This window comes from Zalophus californianus, chromosome 13 (assembly GCF_009762305.2).
Source record: "Zalophus californianus isolate mZalCal1 chromosome 13, mZalCal1.pri.v2, whole genome shotgun sequence".
NCBI classification, from domain to species: Eukaryota; Metazoa; Chordata; class Mammalia; order Carnivora; family Otariidae; genus Zalophus; species Zalophus californianus.
Window position 1 is genome coordinate 365,586 of NC_045607.1, and position 15,981 is coordinate 381,566.

Below are 15,981 nucleotides of genomic sequence, written 5' to 3' on the forward strand. Positions count from 1 at the left end.
TCGCCCCGCCCGCGCCTCGCGGCTCAGGGCGGGGCGGGGCTGGTCGCGCGCGTCTGCGCCTGCGCCCGCGCCCGCGCCCGCGCACTACGGCCCGGCGTGCGGCGCTCCCGGCGCGAGCGTGCGCCGGCCGGAACCGGGACGCGCGGGCCGGGCGGGGGGCGGGCCTGGACGTAGCGGCCTTCCGGAGGCGTCGCGGCGGCTGGGCTTCGTTCTCCCGTTTTCACAAATATCTTTTCCTTCTACGTGGGCATCCTCGTGGGCTGGCTGGGGTGGAGAAGGATCCCTGACCTCTAACCCCGGACGCACTTTTCTTCCGTCGGCCTTCGCAGAAGGCGGATCCTGACTTGCGTCCTAGGGCGGTGCCCGGGTTCGCGGGTATTCCCGGGTTGGTGGGCAGGGGCTTGGTTGTGAGGAATGCCCACCTGGAGGGTGCTTCTGGGCCGTACCCGGTGGTGGGGGTTTGCCCCGGCGGGGGGGGCGGGGGGTGTCCTGCTAAGACTGGATGCCGGCGTTGTGCCGACCGAGAAGCCTGCCCCGACAAGGGGAGGGGAACGTGCGGTGGGGAGGATTGCCCCGGCTTTGGGGGATGTCTCCGTGAGGAGAGAGTTGCCTCCGTTTGGGGTGCTTCGGTTAGGGGAGGTGCCCTGGCTTCGGGGCATGCTCTGGCCAGGGACCACTTCCGCTGTGGGAGACGATGCTCTGACTAGGGAGGGTGTCCCGCTAGGAAAGTGCGCTCTGGACGGGGACTGTGTTCTGATTGGGAAGGCTGGGGGTGGGGCGGGGAACGTCCCGGGAGGAGGATTGCCCCCCGCTGGTGCGAGATGCTCCAGTTAGGAGGTGTGCCCCGTCTGGGCAGCCTCCCTGAGCAACTGCAAGCTCTTTGAATCGGCTCCTACCCGCCAGCCTGCCAGCCAATTATGCACAGAGATCTCTGCACACCAAGCAGCCTTCATGGACAGCATCACGTAAACTGGCTTTGCCCACCCGCTCCCTAAGGCCTATTTTTACCATCTTCTGGGAGTTGAGGAAAGAAATATAGACTGAAATCGGGTTTCTCTGGCCAGTCTTTGCAGCGAGAACTGAGGAGGCCCTGAGTCGAAGGCTAATCCTGCCTCCCCCTGGCTCATGATGGCTCACTCTCATGGGACTGCAGGAAAATTACTAAGGTGGGCATTGACCGTGCACAGAGGTGCAGAGGAGGAAGTGGACGAATATAAGCACCTAGAAAATCTTCCCAGGTTTCTCTGGGACAGCCTAAGTCAGCTCCTAACAGGCTTAGGACCTCAACTCTGAGCCTCATGACTGGAAGCTCAGTAGTCCCAGCCTGCACAGCCCAACCTGACCCACCTTCACCCATACACGCCTCTCTGGCACCATCCCCCCCATCTCCACTCCTGCATTATCTCTGCCGTGTCTCTACCACCCTTGGGTCTCAAATACTACCTCTTCAGGGAAGCCTTCCCTGACCTCCCTATTGAAAACAATACTGCTCCCCAGAACTTCCTTGCTTTGACTCCATGACACTCCACTGCTATGTTGTCTTTCCCACTTAGAAGTCCAGACAGAGATTTTTATCTTGTGTGCCCTACTGCCTATAACAATGCTTGGCATGAAGGAGATTTGTTGAGGGGCGCCCGGGTGGCTCAGTCGGTCAAGCAGCTGCCTTCGGCTCAGGTTGTGATCCCAGGGTCCTGGGATTGAGTCCCACATGGGGCTCCTTGCTCAGCAGGGAGCCTGCTTCCCCCTCTGCCTGCCACTCTGCCTACTTTGTGCTCACTCTATCTCTCTGTCAAATAAAATCTTAAGAAAAAAAATTTTTTTAAGTATTTGTTGAATGAATCAGATGTGGAGAGAAAGTCCTTTACCAGGCAAATACCGACTGTAAGTGAATGTGTCCCCATTTTGCACTGTCAGCCCAACCTACCCTATCCTTGTGTGATCACTGATCACTTATGTCAAGGGCTGTTTTTGACACATGCCATGTGAACTGTATAACCATCAGGTCAGTCCCGAGACGTGGGTTGAGTGAACAAACTAAAGCAAGGGAGTTGAGTGCCCTCAAGACCGCCTAACTGTTGAGACGCTGAGATGGGGTTGAAAGCCAGGCAGGTTTCCAACAATGAGGCTGCTAATGGATGTTTTACAGATTATTCTCCCTGTGGCATATTTTGAGCTTTTCTCCAATGTTCATCCTCTCCATGTTCCACAAATAGTAACATTTTAGCTAGGTACATGGCTGTCTGGCTAAGGAGCACATTTCCAACTTGTAAAGAGTGGCCAATGGGATGTTTGCACAAGTGATACAATCTACTTCCCAGCCTGTAGCCCCCAAGAAGTTACAGGAACAGGCCCAGTAAATTGGCTGATGGTGAAATCTGGAATGGCCACCCTGGACCCCGGGGTGGAAGCCTCAACTTGAGAATAACAGCTATGTCACCAGGCCCAAATCTTTCACTTCTGAACTGTTAAGTGTACAAGAAATAAACCAGGGGCGAGGGGTTGGGGGGGGTTCAATATGTCCACTCCTAGTCCCATAAATTTGTTATAGATTAAGGTAACTGAGACACCTAGCCAAGGTCACTCCCTCACTATATGTCAGATACAGAATTTCAACCCAAAGTCTTATCTTAATCCCACCTCCAGTATTTCCCAAAGCACAGTCCAGATCACTGGGCATTTACAGGCCTCCCCTCAGCACTGGAACACCTGCAGGATGCCCCTTTGGTAAACGTTGCTCTGCCGAACCCTGACTTTATTTGTTCTTGGGTTCCTTGAATCCTAGACAACAGGCATTTGAAAGGGACCTCAGGAGCAGGCATGGGCCTGGGTGTTCATGGGAGATGAGCAGCAGTATCCCTCAGAGCCAGACGTGGGTGGCAGTGGTGACAGCAGGAACTTGAGACTTGAGGCCAAGGATAAGGGAACAGCACAAGGTGTGGGAACGTGGGCAAGCCCACCTGGTCACCCCCCACAGGATTTCCTCTGGTGCAGGAGATCTGAACTCCACCACCTGGAACGATGGGTGCTGGATGGGCAAGCCCAAAGTGTGTCAATAAAACCTTACAGGGGTGGTCTTCTCCCCACGTTACAAATACATGTTAAAATTAACACCAAGGCTCCAGACATGCAAGCCGCACTCTGAGGGCATATCTTTAAGCAGAACCATGAGAACGAGCACCAGCCCTGGCCTGAGTTAAAGGTACCCAGTCAGTCCATGATGGTCCCACTCCCCGGGGCCAGTCTTCTAAGCTCTAGGCACCTGGAAGGAAGGGCCCAGAACCAAGGAGAGGGGCACATGCACTGGAGAGGATGGGGCGGCCCATGGACGGGGTTCCAGGACTGAAGGAAGGGCGAGCAGGACCAGGAGGGGGGTGCATGCCCAGGAGCAGCCCCCAGGGCTAGGCTGCCGCGCACCGGGCGAGAAGAGGGTGCCCGAGAGGCTGTCCTGTGCCTAGCTCTACAAATGAAGCACTTTATTTACACGGCATCTCTCCAGGCCCCAGGCCCCTGGGGAGAGGCTGGTCCCTAGGCAGAGGCTGAAAGGAGCAGCCGGGCAGCAGCGGGTCCTGAGTGGGCCGGGTCAGGCCGGGAGCGAAGAAGGCACGAGGCCCTGGGTGCCCGGTCCCAGGGCAAAGGTCAGCCCACCCGGAGAAGGTGGCACAGGGTCAGCTCCCGGGTGTCAGGCTGGGATCTGCACCACCACAGCTCTGCTCATAGGATGGCGGGGCCTCTGCGGAGAGAGAACGAGGTCTGCATGGGGTTCATGGTGCCCTCTCCCCCACCCGGCCCCAGGCCCCTCACTCACCATAGGGATAGCCCCACGAACTGTACTCTGGGGGCAGGATCAAGGTACTGGTGGTGGGCACTGGCCCTCCAGAACCCTCTGCAAAGTAGGGGACAGTGGCACCTGTGGAGATGCACAAGGGAGGGGGCAATGCGTGGGGGGCAGGGCTGCCATCCTGAGGACGGGGTTCAGGGGCACCAGGCACAGAGCCAAAGGCAGCAGGCAACGGCTGCTCATGTGAGTGGCTCTCCGTGGAGAGGGAGACTATGTCTGCGAAGCGGGGGCTGCTGGCTGCAGCCTCGGCCTCCTCCTGGGGCGGCGCCGAGGGCACCACGGGGACTGGCGCCCCAGGAGGCAGCCCTGGGCCTGGCCAGGGGCTCATCAGGGCGTGGTTCACAGCGATATTGCCGATGAAGACAGGGAGGGTCACGGTGGCTTCAGGCACCTTCAGGGAGACCTGGGGAGGAAGGGAGAGTGAGGCTAGGCTACCCAGCCCCCTTTCCCCACCACACTCCCTCCAACCCCCAGCACCTGCAGGTAGTAGTCCACGTGGATGAGGCTGCAGCCTGGCAGGGCTGACTGGGGCAGGGCAGGCACCAGGATCTGCTCTTGCCACTGTGCCCGACTCCAGGCCTTGACACCTGCACCCTCTACCTCTGCGATAGTCCGCACATCATGGACCCAGCGCTTGGCCTTGTAGGACACTTTCTGGGGAAGGGCCAGCCTGTGAGCCTGGCAGGCCAGTCACCTCCCCCTCCTCCAGCCCCGTGGGGACAGGCCTTGACAGCCAGAGAGGACTCTGACCTGCAGGAGACTGGCTACCACAGGGCTCGTGTCCTTGCCTGACTGGTTCTCAATGTCAGCCTGCAGCCGCAGCACCTGCCCTACCACGTAGCCACGGAGGTCAGTGCTGGCAGTGAGGACCACGCTGCCCGTCTTCACCAGCTTGTAGGAGAACTTCTTGGTAGTGGAGGCCACGTTGGGTTGCTTGAGGGGAGGGCAGTAATGAAGGCGTTTGGCAGGTATGGGCAGCCTAGATCTCTGCAGCCCCTGGACAAGCCCACTCAGCCCTGCTGTGCCCTGCCCCCCAGACACCGCACAGTGCTCTTCTAGATCCCAGCCACCTCATCTCGCCTGGGGGTAGGGCATCAGCCAGGAGACCACTGCTCCATCCTCACCTCAATGTCTGGGATGCTGTTCAGGTTCAGGGGGCTCAAAATATAGAACACACGGCTGCACTGGTGATCCTTGGAAAAACGTGGTGTGTCGATGGTGGCCCGCACCTGGTGCACAATCTTCCCAAAGGGGCCCTCAAAGGACGTGGGCGCTGTGGCTGGAGAGAGAGCAGGGAATGGCACCCAACTGTCCCCTGTCCCACCTCCTGTCCACCAACTGTCAGCAGCAGGCCTGGCCAGGCCAGGCTGGGCTCTTACCAGGAAGCAGGAACTGGAAAGGGAAATTGTGCTCACCAGCTGGCAGGCTCCCTGTGAAGACAGGAGGCAGGGGTGAGGGAGAGGAGCTCAGGAGCCTTGAGCTGACACCACAGCAGGCAGGCTGCCTGCAGAGACAGGAGGCGCTCAGGAGCCTTGAGCTGACACCACAGCCAGCGGGCTCCCTGCAGAGATAGGAGGCAGGGGTGGGGGAGAGGGGCTCAGGAGCCTTGAGCTGACACCATAGCCAGCGGGCTCCCTGCGGAGACAGGAGGCAGGGGTGGGGGAGAGGGGCTCAGGAGACTTGAGCTGACACCACGGGACACAGGTTAGAAGCAGGCACTGCAGCCGACCAGTTCATACTGGGTCTGGCTACTGGGTCTCCCTGCCTCTGACTCCAGGCACCCTAGCAGTACAGGGCTGCAGCCTGGGCAAAGGAAGGGGTACAAGAGCTTGGCTTAAACAGGAAAGGGGGACGGGGCTACTCCAGGGGCCAGAGCCCACCGAAATCAAAGAGAAGCTGGCCCCCTTCAACCACCCAGGCCCTATCAGGCAATGCCTATTGCCTGCTGGGGAGAGCAACACATCAGGGTACAAAGCCCTGCTACAGGGTGGGTCAGCAGAGGCAGATGAGGAGGTGGGATGGACAGACAGGCCCCACTCTCAACCAAGATCTGCCCTGGAGGGGTTCACTACATGTGACAAGGCAAGTACAGGCCCCCAAACTCACCCTTGTCAGCCAGCGACAGAGCACTGTTGAAGTAGCCCTCTTCCACTACCCATGCTGCGTCATTGGCCTTGTTGGACACCCTGCAGGAGCCCATGCAGGTCACTCGGATGGCTGCAAGGTGGGGAGACAGTGTGAGTCCCAGCCAGCCACTGGCCTGGGCCCCTCCCTGCCCCCATCACAGAGATTTAGGTAGAGCTGGCACACCAAGGGGTGCTGGGCCTTAGGCAGGCCAGCAAGTGACCTGCTGCCCTTCAGAGGATACCTCATGTCCATCCCCCATTTTGGGGTACTCCCAGGGAGCCAGGGTGATGAGGCACAGAGTTAAATCTGTCCCAAAGTCCAGAACAGGAGGGACCCAGTGGTCACCCAGGTGACACCTGGACAACCCCCAACCTGGTAACCTTGGTTCCCAGTCACCCCTGGGCCCACCAGACCTGTGTAAACTCAGCTCCCTACAAGGGATGCTTGGGACACCAGCGATGAACGGAAACCTATGGGGCAGCTGACCTCCAGCCCCACTTCGTGTTGGTTCACAGGCAAGTCAGTTAGGCTGGAAGGCGCCCCTTCATGCTCCAGGAAGCTAACTGCTAGCCCTCATGATGCAGGAATGTGGTTAGACCTGCCTGAGCAGATAAGGTACCCAAAGGTCTGGCACACTGCAGGGTGGGGACACCCTTAGCTTCCTGGACCAGTGCTGCCCAGGAGGGGTGATTTCCTACATCAAGAGAGGACTTGGTCCTCTCTCTGACCAGGACCGTTTGCAGCAGAGGTCACCGCCACCTTCCTGTGGCCAGGAACTCAAATTCCCCACTCCAGTGGGCATTTGCCCAGAGACCGCTATGGTCAGAAAGCCGTGGCTGGACCAGCAAGGAAGACACCACAGCTGGAGGGGGCTCAGTGACAGGTAGCCTTGAGGCTCCACCCCTCCTTTAACTGCAAGGATGAGATAAGGCCAAAGATGTCAGCCTCCCTGCCCAGCCTCTCCCCTTCCTCCCCTGACTTGATGGTCAGGTGAGGGGAAGGTGACTCAGAATCTGACACCCTTCTGACAGAGGCACCAGGCAGGAGAAACCTGGTATCCCAAGTGCCCGGGGCCAGGGGCCAGCCACGCCAGACATGTCCGGGTCTCTGCAGGCCAACCCAACCCTGACAAAACAAGCCTCCTATTGGCCACCCACAGACCACCAGGCTTTCCGCCGGGGAACCCTTAGCTTATCCTCCATCCCCGTTGGCACTGCCAGTGACCAGACCTCAGCCCTGATTTCTAATCCACACTCCATCAGCCATCCCCTCCTAGGGCCAGACCTGGAATTGTTCCTATCCCAGAAATCTGAGACATCAGGGGTGCTCCTACAGATGAACACATCCCGAGAGAAATATGGCAGGGGAGTGAATAAAGGAGGGGAAGTGTGACGATTCCAGATGCCACGCCACTCTACACTCCCCACAGAGAGGGTGCATCCCTCCTTGAATATGGCTGCCCTGCGAATTCTGGGACCAGCAGAGTATGCCAGAAGGAATTAACTGGTCCCCAGATTGGCCCAGTGCCCGCTGAAAACTGTCAAGTGACCTCAGTGGATGGCACATAGAGCTGAAGAATCACCCTGCCCCCCTCTGTCCAAATTCCCAATCCATAGCGCTGTGAGTTATAATAAACTGGTTGTTTTAAACCACTTAGCTTAGGGGTGACTTATTACATAGAAGTGACTTTTACATAGCAGCAGACGACAGGAACAGATATCCTGCCTCAGCAGAAATCAGAGAAACTCAAATGAGTTACCATTTTAATCTATCAGTTGGCAAATATTAAATATTTTGACATGTGTTGGAGAGGAGATGGAAAACTCCTTTACGGTGATCAAACTGCAGGCCGCTACAGGGGCCCTAGCAAAGCACCAGGAAGATCTGCTAGGACCTTACATGCACATCCCCGAGGACCCAGAGGTTCTCACAATCCACCCTCTCTACCCAGGAGCTATGAGCAACACTGTAACAGCAAACTATCTAGGCATAGCCCACGTGTCCAACCGCAAAATGCCTAAAACAGTCACCCACCCAGCCTGGATGCGGCCCCCAGAATTCAGGTGAACAAGCCACGGGGTCACCTGACCTCAGAAAAACTTAACAGTATCACACCAACCCTTGGGATATCCCAGAGGGGCCCAAGTTCTACGACCTTCCCAAGGCCCAGGCAAAGAGCCTCTTTTTGCTCACACGCTAAAGCCCCTCTGGGGACCTTGCCTGCACGAGCAGCTTCCCATCACCATCTTGGAGTCAAACGGCCTGTTCCTGTCCACTCCCCTCCGCAGGGGCACAATGGAGGCACAGGGGATGGACACGCAGAGTACGCTTGTCCCTCCCACCCCGTGCAGGGGGGTCTGCTCCTGCAGGTGAGCGCAGCCATCACACCAGCATGTGTGCCCCGAGGCACAGGCACAGGACAGGGGCAGGTGCGTCCTGGTGCACGGCAGACTCACAGCAAGTGCACCACCTGGGGCGGCCCCCGGTGCACAGCAACATGCCCTGCTGCACCGCCTAGGTTTAAAGGTGTTTCGCTTCCAACAGTGCTCAGGTATGTAAAGAAAGGCAAGCTCCAAACTGATAAGCATCCCTCTGGAGGTCTGGGGCCATTCCTGTTCTCCAGGGAACATCATCAGGTGGACTGTGTTCCAGAGTGACTTCGGAGCTCCCCTGTCCAGCAGTCCTCCTGCCTGCCTATCTGCCGTCTGACCAAGATCTCTGCTCACTCACCCTGGTCCCAAAGGTCTTGCCCACCTCTGCCAGTTCCCACAAACCTAGAGCAGCCCAGCCTTTGCCACATCTTTTCACTAAAGCTCTGGCCTATGAGGCACTTCCATCTGTCCTGTTTCTAAGTCTGAAGCATGAGAAGAGTAATGGTGCCCCCCTCCCGGGGTTGCTCTGAGGGTTCACAGAGTTGGTCCACGGGAGGTGGGGAGAATGGCATCTGCCCCTTGGTGAGAGTTCAGTGAGCTGGCGAGCTGGGGGCTGACTGCTGCTGTTGTCTAGGCTCCCCCCGCCCCCAATGCCCACCCTTGAGAGCAGAACACAGGGCACCCCCACCGCATGACCCCCAGCCTCAGGCTCAGCTGGGCCTGGGCTCCAGGGAACCAGTTCCTTCCACAGGTTTCCCCTTCTGCATTTGCTCCGAGGGCAGCCAGTGTCCTCATGGTTGAGTGCAAATCATCTCTGTCCTTCATCAGACAAGCATTTAGTGGGCAAGACGAGGAGCCCCCCAGGGCCTGAAGGCCTGAGGCCTTCCCACCTCCATGTCCTCCCAGAGCAGTAGAAGGCCTCCCTGTTGCATCACTGGCTGATAGCAGGAGCTCAACAAGTATCTTATGAATGAAAGAAAAAAAGAAGCACAGCCTTTCCTTTTCCAAACCCAACCAGGGCTGAAAGAAGGCCCCAGAACAGCCTCAGCACCACATTCTGTCTACACCCCAGGGACAATCTGAATAATAACTCTTCTGGCTCAAAGTCATCATCCATCTACTCTTCAGCCTATGTCCCCATCTTCCCTCCCCTATTCAGGCGATTGGCTAGCACATTTATAGTGGGGACCATCAGCATGGGCTCCCTCACCATCCTATGGCCCAACTGTCCATTCACCCACATCCCACCCACCACATGGAGGCTGGGGGACTCGGCTTCACTGTGGTCAGTAACAGCCTGTTTGCCCTGGGCCCCAGCTACAGAAGCATGACTGGGCGGATGAGCCAGGCAGTGAGCTCCTGCATGGGGTCTCGTGTCTGCCATCCCCACAGCCACAAGCCCACCCCTCCTTCCTGTGCCCTGGGCTCTCCCCTCAGTCCTCAACTGTCATCTTTCCTTGTGCCCCAAGGAAGAGCTGCACTGTTCCTGCTGTGCCCCCTGCCACCACCATAACTACCCCACCCAAACCCCAAACTCCAACCGAGGAGACGGGAAAGGAGGTGTGAGTCATCAGGAGGAGACCGCACAAGGCTGGACGCCTGACCAGGGGTAACTTCACCCACTCAGTTTCTTCCTAAACCCTGCAGCCTCAAACATGGCAAGGTCAGGAGTCAGACCCACCCAGGACCCAGGCAGCAGTGGCCCAGAAAGTTGGGCACTGGCTCTCAGTCCTCAGAGGCACCAGATGAACTGAGCTACCCAGCACGCAGGGGCCCAGAGGATCAAAGTCCAGAGGGCTGCCTGATGGCTGTGGTTTGGTCCAAGCATCCAAGGTGGAGAAGCACTCCAGCAGGAGCACCCTCACACTCAGAACCAGCGATCAGGCATAGAGTACCTGGGTGGCACCCTGAGGGCTGAGCTTTGAAGTCTCATTCAGGGCCCTGCCCACACCTCAGATGGCAGATAAGGCCCGCACCTGCAGAGAGCCCTAGCAAGGGCCACACCAGCAACCTGACTCCCAGTCCCAAAGTCCCAGATGTCTGCACCAGCAGAAGGACCAGCCAGTAGGGCTCGGGTTCAGTTCCTAGATGCTCGCTGGGCTGGAGGCCTGGGTCACGCAGGGATGAGCAAGACCCTCCCAGCTCGCAAGGCCAAGCCTTAGCCTGGGTCGAAACGGGTGCGCCGCGGGAACATGAGGATTGAGGGCCTGCGCCAGGGGCCTGGGCGTGTGGAAGAGAAAGCCCACCGCGGGCCAGGCGCCAGGTGAGGGCCCAGCAGGTGCAGGGTGCAGCGGACCCTGCAGACCCTACAGAGAGGGTCGGGGGCGGGCACGTTTCCAAGTCATAGGGGCCTTCGGCAAGGTGGGCAAGATCTAAACCCCCGCCCCCGACTCCGGGCGACCCGAGGAGAGAACAGGAAGGGCACATGCGGAAGGACTGGGCCACCCTGGCCTCCCTGCTCCGCCCCATCTGCCAGCAGCCACCCACCCCGGCGGGTCTGCGCCGCCCGGCCGGCCGCACCCCAGCCCTCCCTGCAGCCGGCGGGGCCCAAGACTCCCCGCGCCAGCGGGAGGGGAAGAGAGGGGGCGGCAAGAGGCGCCACCAGTTCCGCGGGTCCAGGCCAAGCGCCACTAGCTGCTGCTTCCGGGAGAGCCCGCCCCGCCGCAGGTGCTGCGCAGCCACCTGAGCCCCGCCGACCTGCCCCCCCCCCCGAGGGGACCCCGCGCCCACCTCGGAAGGGCAGCGGCGCCCCTAGGCGCACGCGCACGGCCCCCGCCAGCGGCTCTCCCGGGCTGTAGACGACGCGACCGTGGCTCAGGCAGACCTCGAAGAGCTGTACCCGCCCCATGCCGCCGCCCTGCCCGGGCGGCCGCGCACTGACACCCCCCTCCCGCCGCCGCGCTCCGAGCCCCACCCTCCAGGACCCGCCCCCTCTCCCCGGCCCGCCCCGTCGGACCCGCCCACTCCCCTGGGCCCGCCCACCCCGCGCCACCCGGGCCCGCCCCCGCCTCCAGGGTCCCCCCCTCTCCTCCCGGCTCGCCCCCCGCCCCCGGGCTCCAGCCAGCCTCGGCCCTGCCCCCAGCCCGGCCAGAGACCGTCCCCCGCCCCTTCTCCCGCCCCTCCACCAACAACTCCCTGCCCCTGCCCCTGCCCCTGCCGCCGACCCCGACGCCCGCCAGCCGGGCCCGCCTGCGGGGTGGAGATCCGCGCGGCGCGCGGGACCCCGGCGCACGGGCGCCCCCTGCTGCCCCCGGGAAGTGCGGCCGGCTTACCTGTCGAGGGGCGGGCCGGGGCGGGGGGCGGGCTAGGCCGGCGCCCCCTCCCCGGTCTCCGCCCGGTCGCGGCAGGCTCGCTGCGGAGGGCCGCCCCGCGTCGGTCGGCGGAAGGACGTCATGGGGGGGGCGGGCCCCCCTCCCCCAGCGGCGGGCGTCCTCTTTTCTGACGACGGGCCGGGTTCCTGCGGTGGCCTCGCGCGCACTTGGGGTGGCGGCGGTGTCCCTGAGGAGCCAGTCTCCGGCAGAGGCCGCGGACGGGAGCCCCCCCCCCCCTCAGCCCCGAAGGTGTGGGTGCGGGGGCCGTCCGGGCACCGGAGCCGCGAGAACGGCGCCCCGGGGACGGGGTGGGAGAGGGACATCCCTCTGACCTGCCGTCTCTTAGGAGGTCCCTGTGGAGCAGGAACTGAGGAGGGGGGAGCTGGGGGACCCGAGAGGGAGCGCAGCGAGGGAGGGCGATGCCTGCGCAGAGCAGTGGCAGGGCGCCCACCGGCGCCTTATGCTGAAAACGCCTGAAGGAGGGCGTCAAAGTGGCCCAGATTTTTGTCCAGAACACCTGCGTGAATGTGTGGCATTTTCTGATGGAGAAGACTGGCTTAGATATAAATTGGGGGACGGAACAAAGTTATGATAAGCAGAATCTAAGACGCATGAGTGTGAGAAAGACAAAGGACTACAGATTTGCAGGCCCCTGTTTGAAGATGGTAACTCAACTCAGGGCGCTGATGACATCAAGACTTTGGGGTGAAAGCCTCGAAACCTGATCTAGTCCTCCAGCAAAAGGAGAGGGGCTTACAGGCTGGAGGGTCCCCCTGGACCAGGCTGAGGAAAAGGAGGGGCCTGAGGCTCTGGAGGGCCAGGAGTGTGCAGCCAGCACCAGCTCCCCACCCCGCTTCGCTTGGGACTCTGTTAGGGGTGTGGGGAGAGGTCTGATTGGCCACACTTAAGACATTTCCTTGTCAATACCATGCAAATGGAGAAATTCCTGAACTAGGAGTTCAGGGTCCCCGTGGGAATTGGGAGGATTGTGGGCAACCATAAATGCCCAATGTCCACAACAGAAGTCCAGAAGGGAGTGTTTTGGGAAGGAGTAAGAGATTGTGTTGGCGCTGCTGAAATGGAAGTAAAGGACAGCCCATACAACTCTGTACCATCACCCACCCATCCCCGTACCGTCGCTTACACCATCAGCACAAAGGCCCTAACTTCCCTAAGTGCTCCTTTCCTCTTGCTCTCATGCAGCCCAGGCTTCCTCCTGGAGCCTCTCAAATGTAGATGTTTATTTTCACACAACCCGCCTATGTCTGGGCCTGGAGTGTGTGCCCCCCTGACTCAGAACAGCTTCCAAACCATTTGCCCCCTCCTCAGAAGCTCCCAGCTTTAACTCATTTTCTCAGAATGGTAGCCCACCTGCTCCATTGTTACTGTCATCTTCAAAGCCCAGGTCAGTCCCCCTTATTTTTTGGTGATTTCAGCTCTTGACTCACTGTCATTCTCTCCAATATCACTGTTGCAAGAATTTTCAGTGACTCCAGAATTCACGTGGGTGATCCTTCCACAACCCCTGCCCTCTCTTAAAATGTACCTGGGATTTGTTTTAATCAGGTATGATAAGGTGACAGGTGCGCAGAGACAACTGCCTCGAAAGAAGAGTTTAGTACCTGTGATTCCCAAGAGGAGGGGGACGTGGGGAAGTACCAGGGTTGGTCAGGAGGCCGAATTTGCTAGGAGACGGCATGGCCCAGAGCCTTTATTGTGTCTTCTGTGAGAAGGAATGGGTGAGGCAGGGTAGGCAAGTTTGAGCAAGCTTAGGATCAGATAGTTTGAATAATTCCGCAGTCTCTAGTTGTCCAGTACCTGGCCCTACAGTGATTCAGGACAGGGGAATACTGGTGTGAGTTTGGTAAAGGAGGTGTTTGGGGGTATGGCCTCTGGATTGATTGGTTTGCATGTGAAAGGTGTGGTCGGAGGTAAGTTGCTATTTCTTGGAATTAGCTAACCCTGGGAGGGGCAGCCTCTCCCCAGCCAGCAAGGCCCCCAAAATATCAAAGTATCAAAAGATACAGAAAATAACATGATCAGTTAAGCTCTTGTTCCCATGACTCCTCTCCTCCAAGAACCTTCCCCAGGTGACTTAAGCAGCTCTGTCCTCTGGCTTCCTTATTTTGTCTGCAAAGATGTCTGGCAACAACTTCTCCCATCCCTTTACATTCACGCTGTTCCTCCCATCAGAAGGTAGGTTCCTTCCCCTCCTATTGAATCTGGGCTGGCCCCTTGACTTGCTTTAACTGGCAGAACCGCAATGAAAGAGATGCCATATAAACTGCAGGCTCTAAGGAGGCGTTGCAACTTGTTCTCATTCTCTTGGAGTCCTGAGCTACCATTTCAAAATATCTGGTTACCCTACTGCACAGACCGCAGAGAGAGGAAGAGAGAACGCCTGCACGGGGGCATGAAACCATCTCAGACTGCCTGCCTCAGTCACACACCCCAACGACTGTGGCTGTAGGAGTGACCCAAATCACCCTGATTTATTATTTATTCTGAAAATTAGGCTGTATTCAGCCAGGAGGCTTTTCCACTCAGTGCGGGGTGTGTGGGGTGTGCTGAAGACAGAATGTCCAAGATCTCTCTTTCACTTACATGTCTGATGCCTCGACTGAGGCTGGTCAGGTGTCTCTTCCATGAGGCCTCTCCACATGGCTAGTTTGGGGTCCTGCACAGCATGATGGTCTCCAGATAATGAGACTGATTACCTGGAAGCAAGTACCCTAGAGGGAGGAAGGTGAAGCTGCCAGTCCTCAGGCCTGGGCTCAAAAGTCCCAGAACTTTCTACCACATTGAGTGCATTAAAACAGTCACAGGACCAGCGTGGGTGAAGCATCACACACAGGGAGGGAATCGATTGTGACAATTTGAGACAACCTGCCACACCAGCCAGCTGCAGAAGAACCAACAGCTGAGCCCAAGCTGGATTACAGAATCATGAGAAAATAAAGTTGTTTTAAACCACTGCATTTCGGGGCGGTTTATTATGCAGCAATAGATAACTGGGACTGAAACCAGTACTTAGAAGTGAGATACTGCCATAATAAAATTCTAAAATCTGGTGCTGACTTTGGAGCAAATAGCAGGTGGACACTGGCAGTGAGAACTTTGCTGATGGAGGCTGGATGAGGGAGGCCATGTCCAGAATTGGCAAGAAAATGGGGAGCCCATGGCCTGTGGTAACATGGAAGATAGAAAATGCGTCTAATGATATGATTCTCCTGGCAGAAAATGTAAAGGCTGATTGGCTTTGTTCCGTTATGCTAAAGTGAAATAAAAGAGAAAAATGAATTAAAGAAGTAACTGTTCCATGTTCCGGCAGCAGTTAGAGGAAGTATTTCCAAGCCAGGTCTTGCTCAGTTGGAAAATCAAAACTCTCTCTCACTTCCAGCCTTTCCAGGCAGCAAAAAGTTCTGAGGGTAAGAAATGGTGTCATGGTAAAGATTAAATCTGGAGCACGGCCAGCAAAACATGAGAATTATAAAGTAAGTTCAAGGGTATGGTTGTATGATACCTTCTTAAGACTTCTGAGGCATTGGGGCGCCTGGGTGGCTCAGTTGGTTAAGCGACTGCCTTCGGCTCAGGTCATGATCCTGGAGTCCTGGGATCGAGTCCCACATCGGGCTCCCTGCTCGGCGGGGAGTCTGCTTCTCCCTCTGACCCTCTTCCCTCTCGTGCTCTCTATCTCTCATTCTCTCTCTCTCAAATAAATAAATAAAAACTTAAAAAAAATAAAATTAAAAAAAAAAAGACTTCCGAGGCATTTAGGTGGGGGATAAGGAGTCCTTGCTGACCCCCTCAGCCATACAAAAGGGCTTCTAAGAATCTTGAGGTCATTGTCCCACAGCACCTGACTCACGGGCCACAGAAGAGAAGAGCCTTCTCAAAGACATTTGCGGTATAGCTTTTGTCTAGTGAAACAAGTTACGATCTGATATATAGGAAATCCAGTGTTTGTTTTTTTTTTTTAAGGGTTGTATCTGCTTGAAGTAAAATGTAAAATGGACAGATTTTGAAATAAAAGAGGGGTCTAGGACCCTGCTTTCTACCGGCAGGAAGCAGACTGATGAAGCCACTCAGCTGCAAACACAGGCCATTTCCTATGGAAAAGGGGGTCACTGCAAGTACAGGGGCCCAGTGCCCAGGGGGAGGGACCAAGAACACTGAAAACAGTAGCCAAGGGAGCTACTTGCAGGGAGCAGATGAGCCCCGACCAAGGAGCACTGTGACAGTACAGGATTGGAGCTGGATTCCAAAATTGCTGTGGAGCAGTGACTAAGGGTACACTCGCCGTTTTTGAACAGGGTGTCTGTTCACTGGCACT

General features: G+C 57.6%; 1 protein-coding gene across 3 annotated transcripts; it reads right to left on the reverse strand.

Moving 5' to 3' along the window:
* Window positions 1-1,867: 1,867 nt before the first annotated feature.
* On the reverse strand, window positions 1,868-11,217 carry ARRDC1 (arrestin domain containing 1). Of its 3 annotated transcripts, none has more exons than XM_027615972.2 (8): window positions 11,068-11,217; window positions 5,945-6,055; window positions 5,254-5,268; window positions 4,963-5,117; window positions 4,589-4,771; window positions 4,316-4,492; window positions 3,806-4,241; window positions 1,868-3,750 (listed from the first exon to the last, which is right to left on the reverse strand). In XM_027615972.2, the coding sequence occupies exons 1-8, from the start codon at window positions 11,183-11,185 to the stop codon at window positions 3,680-3,682; spliced, it is 1,266 nt and encodes a 421-aa protein (XP_027471773.1). In that variant the 5' UTR covers window positions 11,186-11,217; the 3' UTR covers window positions 1,868-3,679. The 3 variants fall into 3 exon arrangements, with proteins under 3 accessions (XP_027471773.1, XP_027471771.1, XP_027471772.1); XM_027615970.2 differs by having other exon boundaries at window positions 1,872-3,750; window positions 5,218-5,268; XM_027615971.2 differs by having other exon boundaries at window positions 1,876-3,730; window positions 5,218-5,268.
* Between the last annotated feature and the right edge of the window lie 4,764 nt (window positions 11,218-15,981).

What these genes read in the sequence shown, in the direction of transcription:
- ARRDC1 (XM_027615970.2), bottom strand. Translation starts at nt 11,185, where the DNA reads ATGGGGCGGGTACAGCTCTTCGAGGTCTGCCTGAGCCACGGTCGCGTC. An exon ending in TTTCCAGTTCCTGCTTCCTG is followed by an intron (nt 5,118 to 5,217) that starts GTAAGAGCCCAG and finishes CTCTCTCTCCAG; the next exon opens with CCACAGCGCCCACGTCCTTT. An exon ending in ACGTGGACTACTACCTGCAG is followed by an intron (nt 4,242 to 4,315) that starts GTGCTGGGGGTT and finishes CTTCCTCCCCAG; the next exon opens with GTCTCCCTGAAGGTGCCTGA.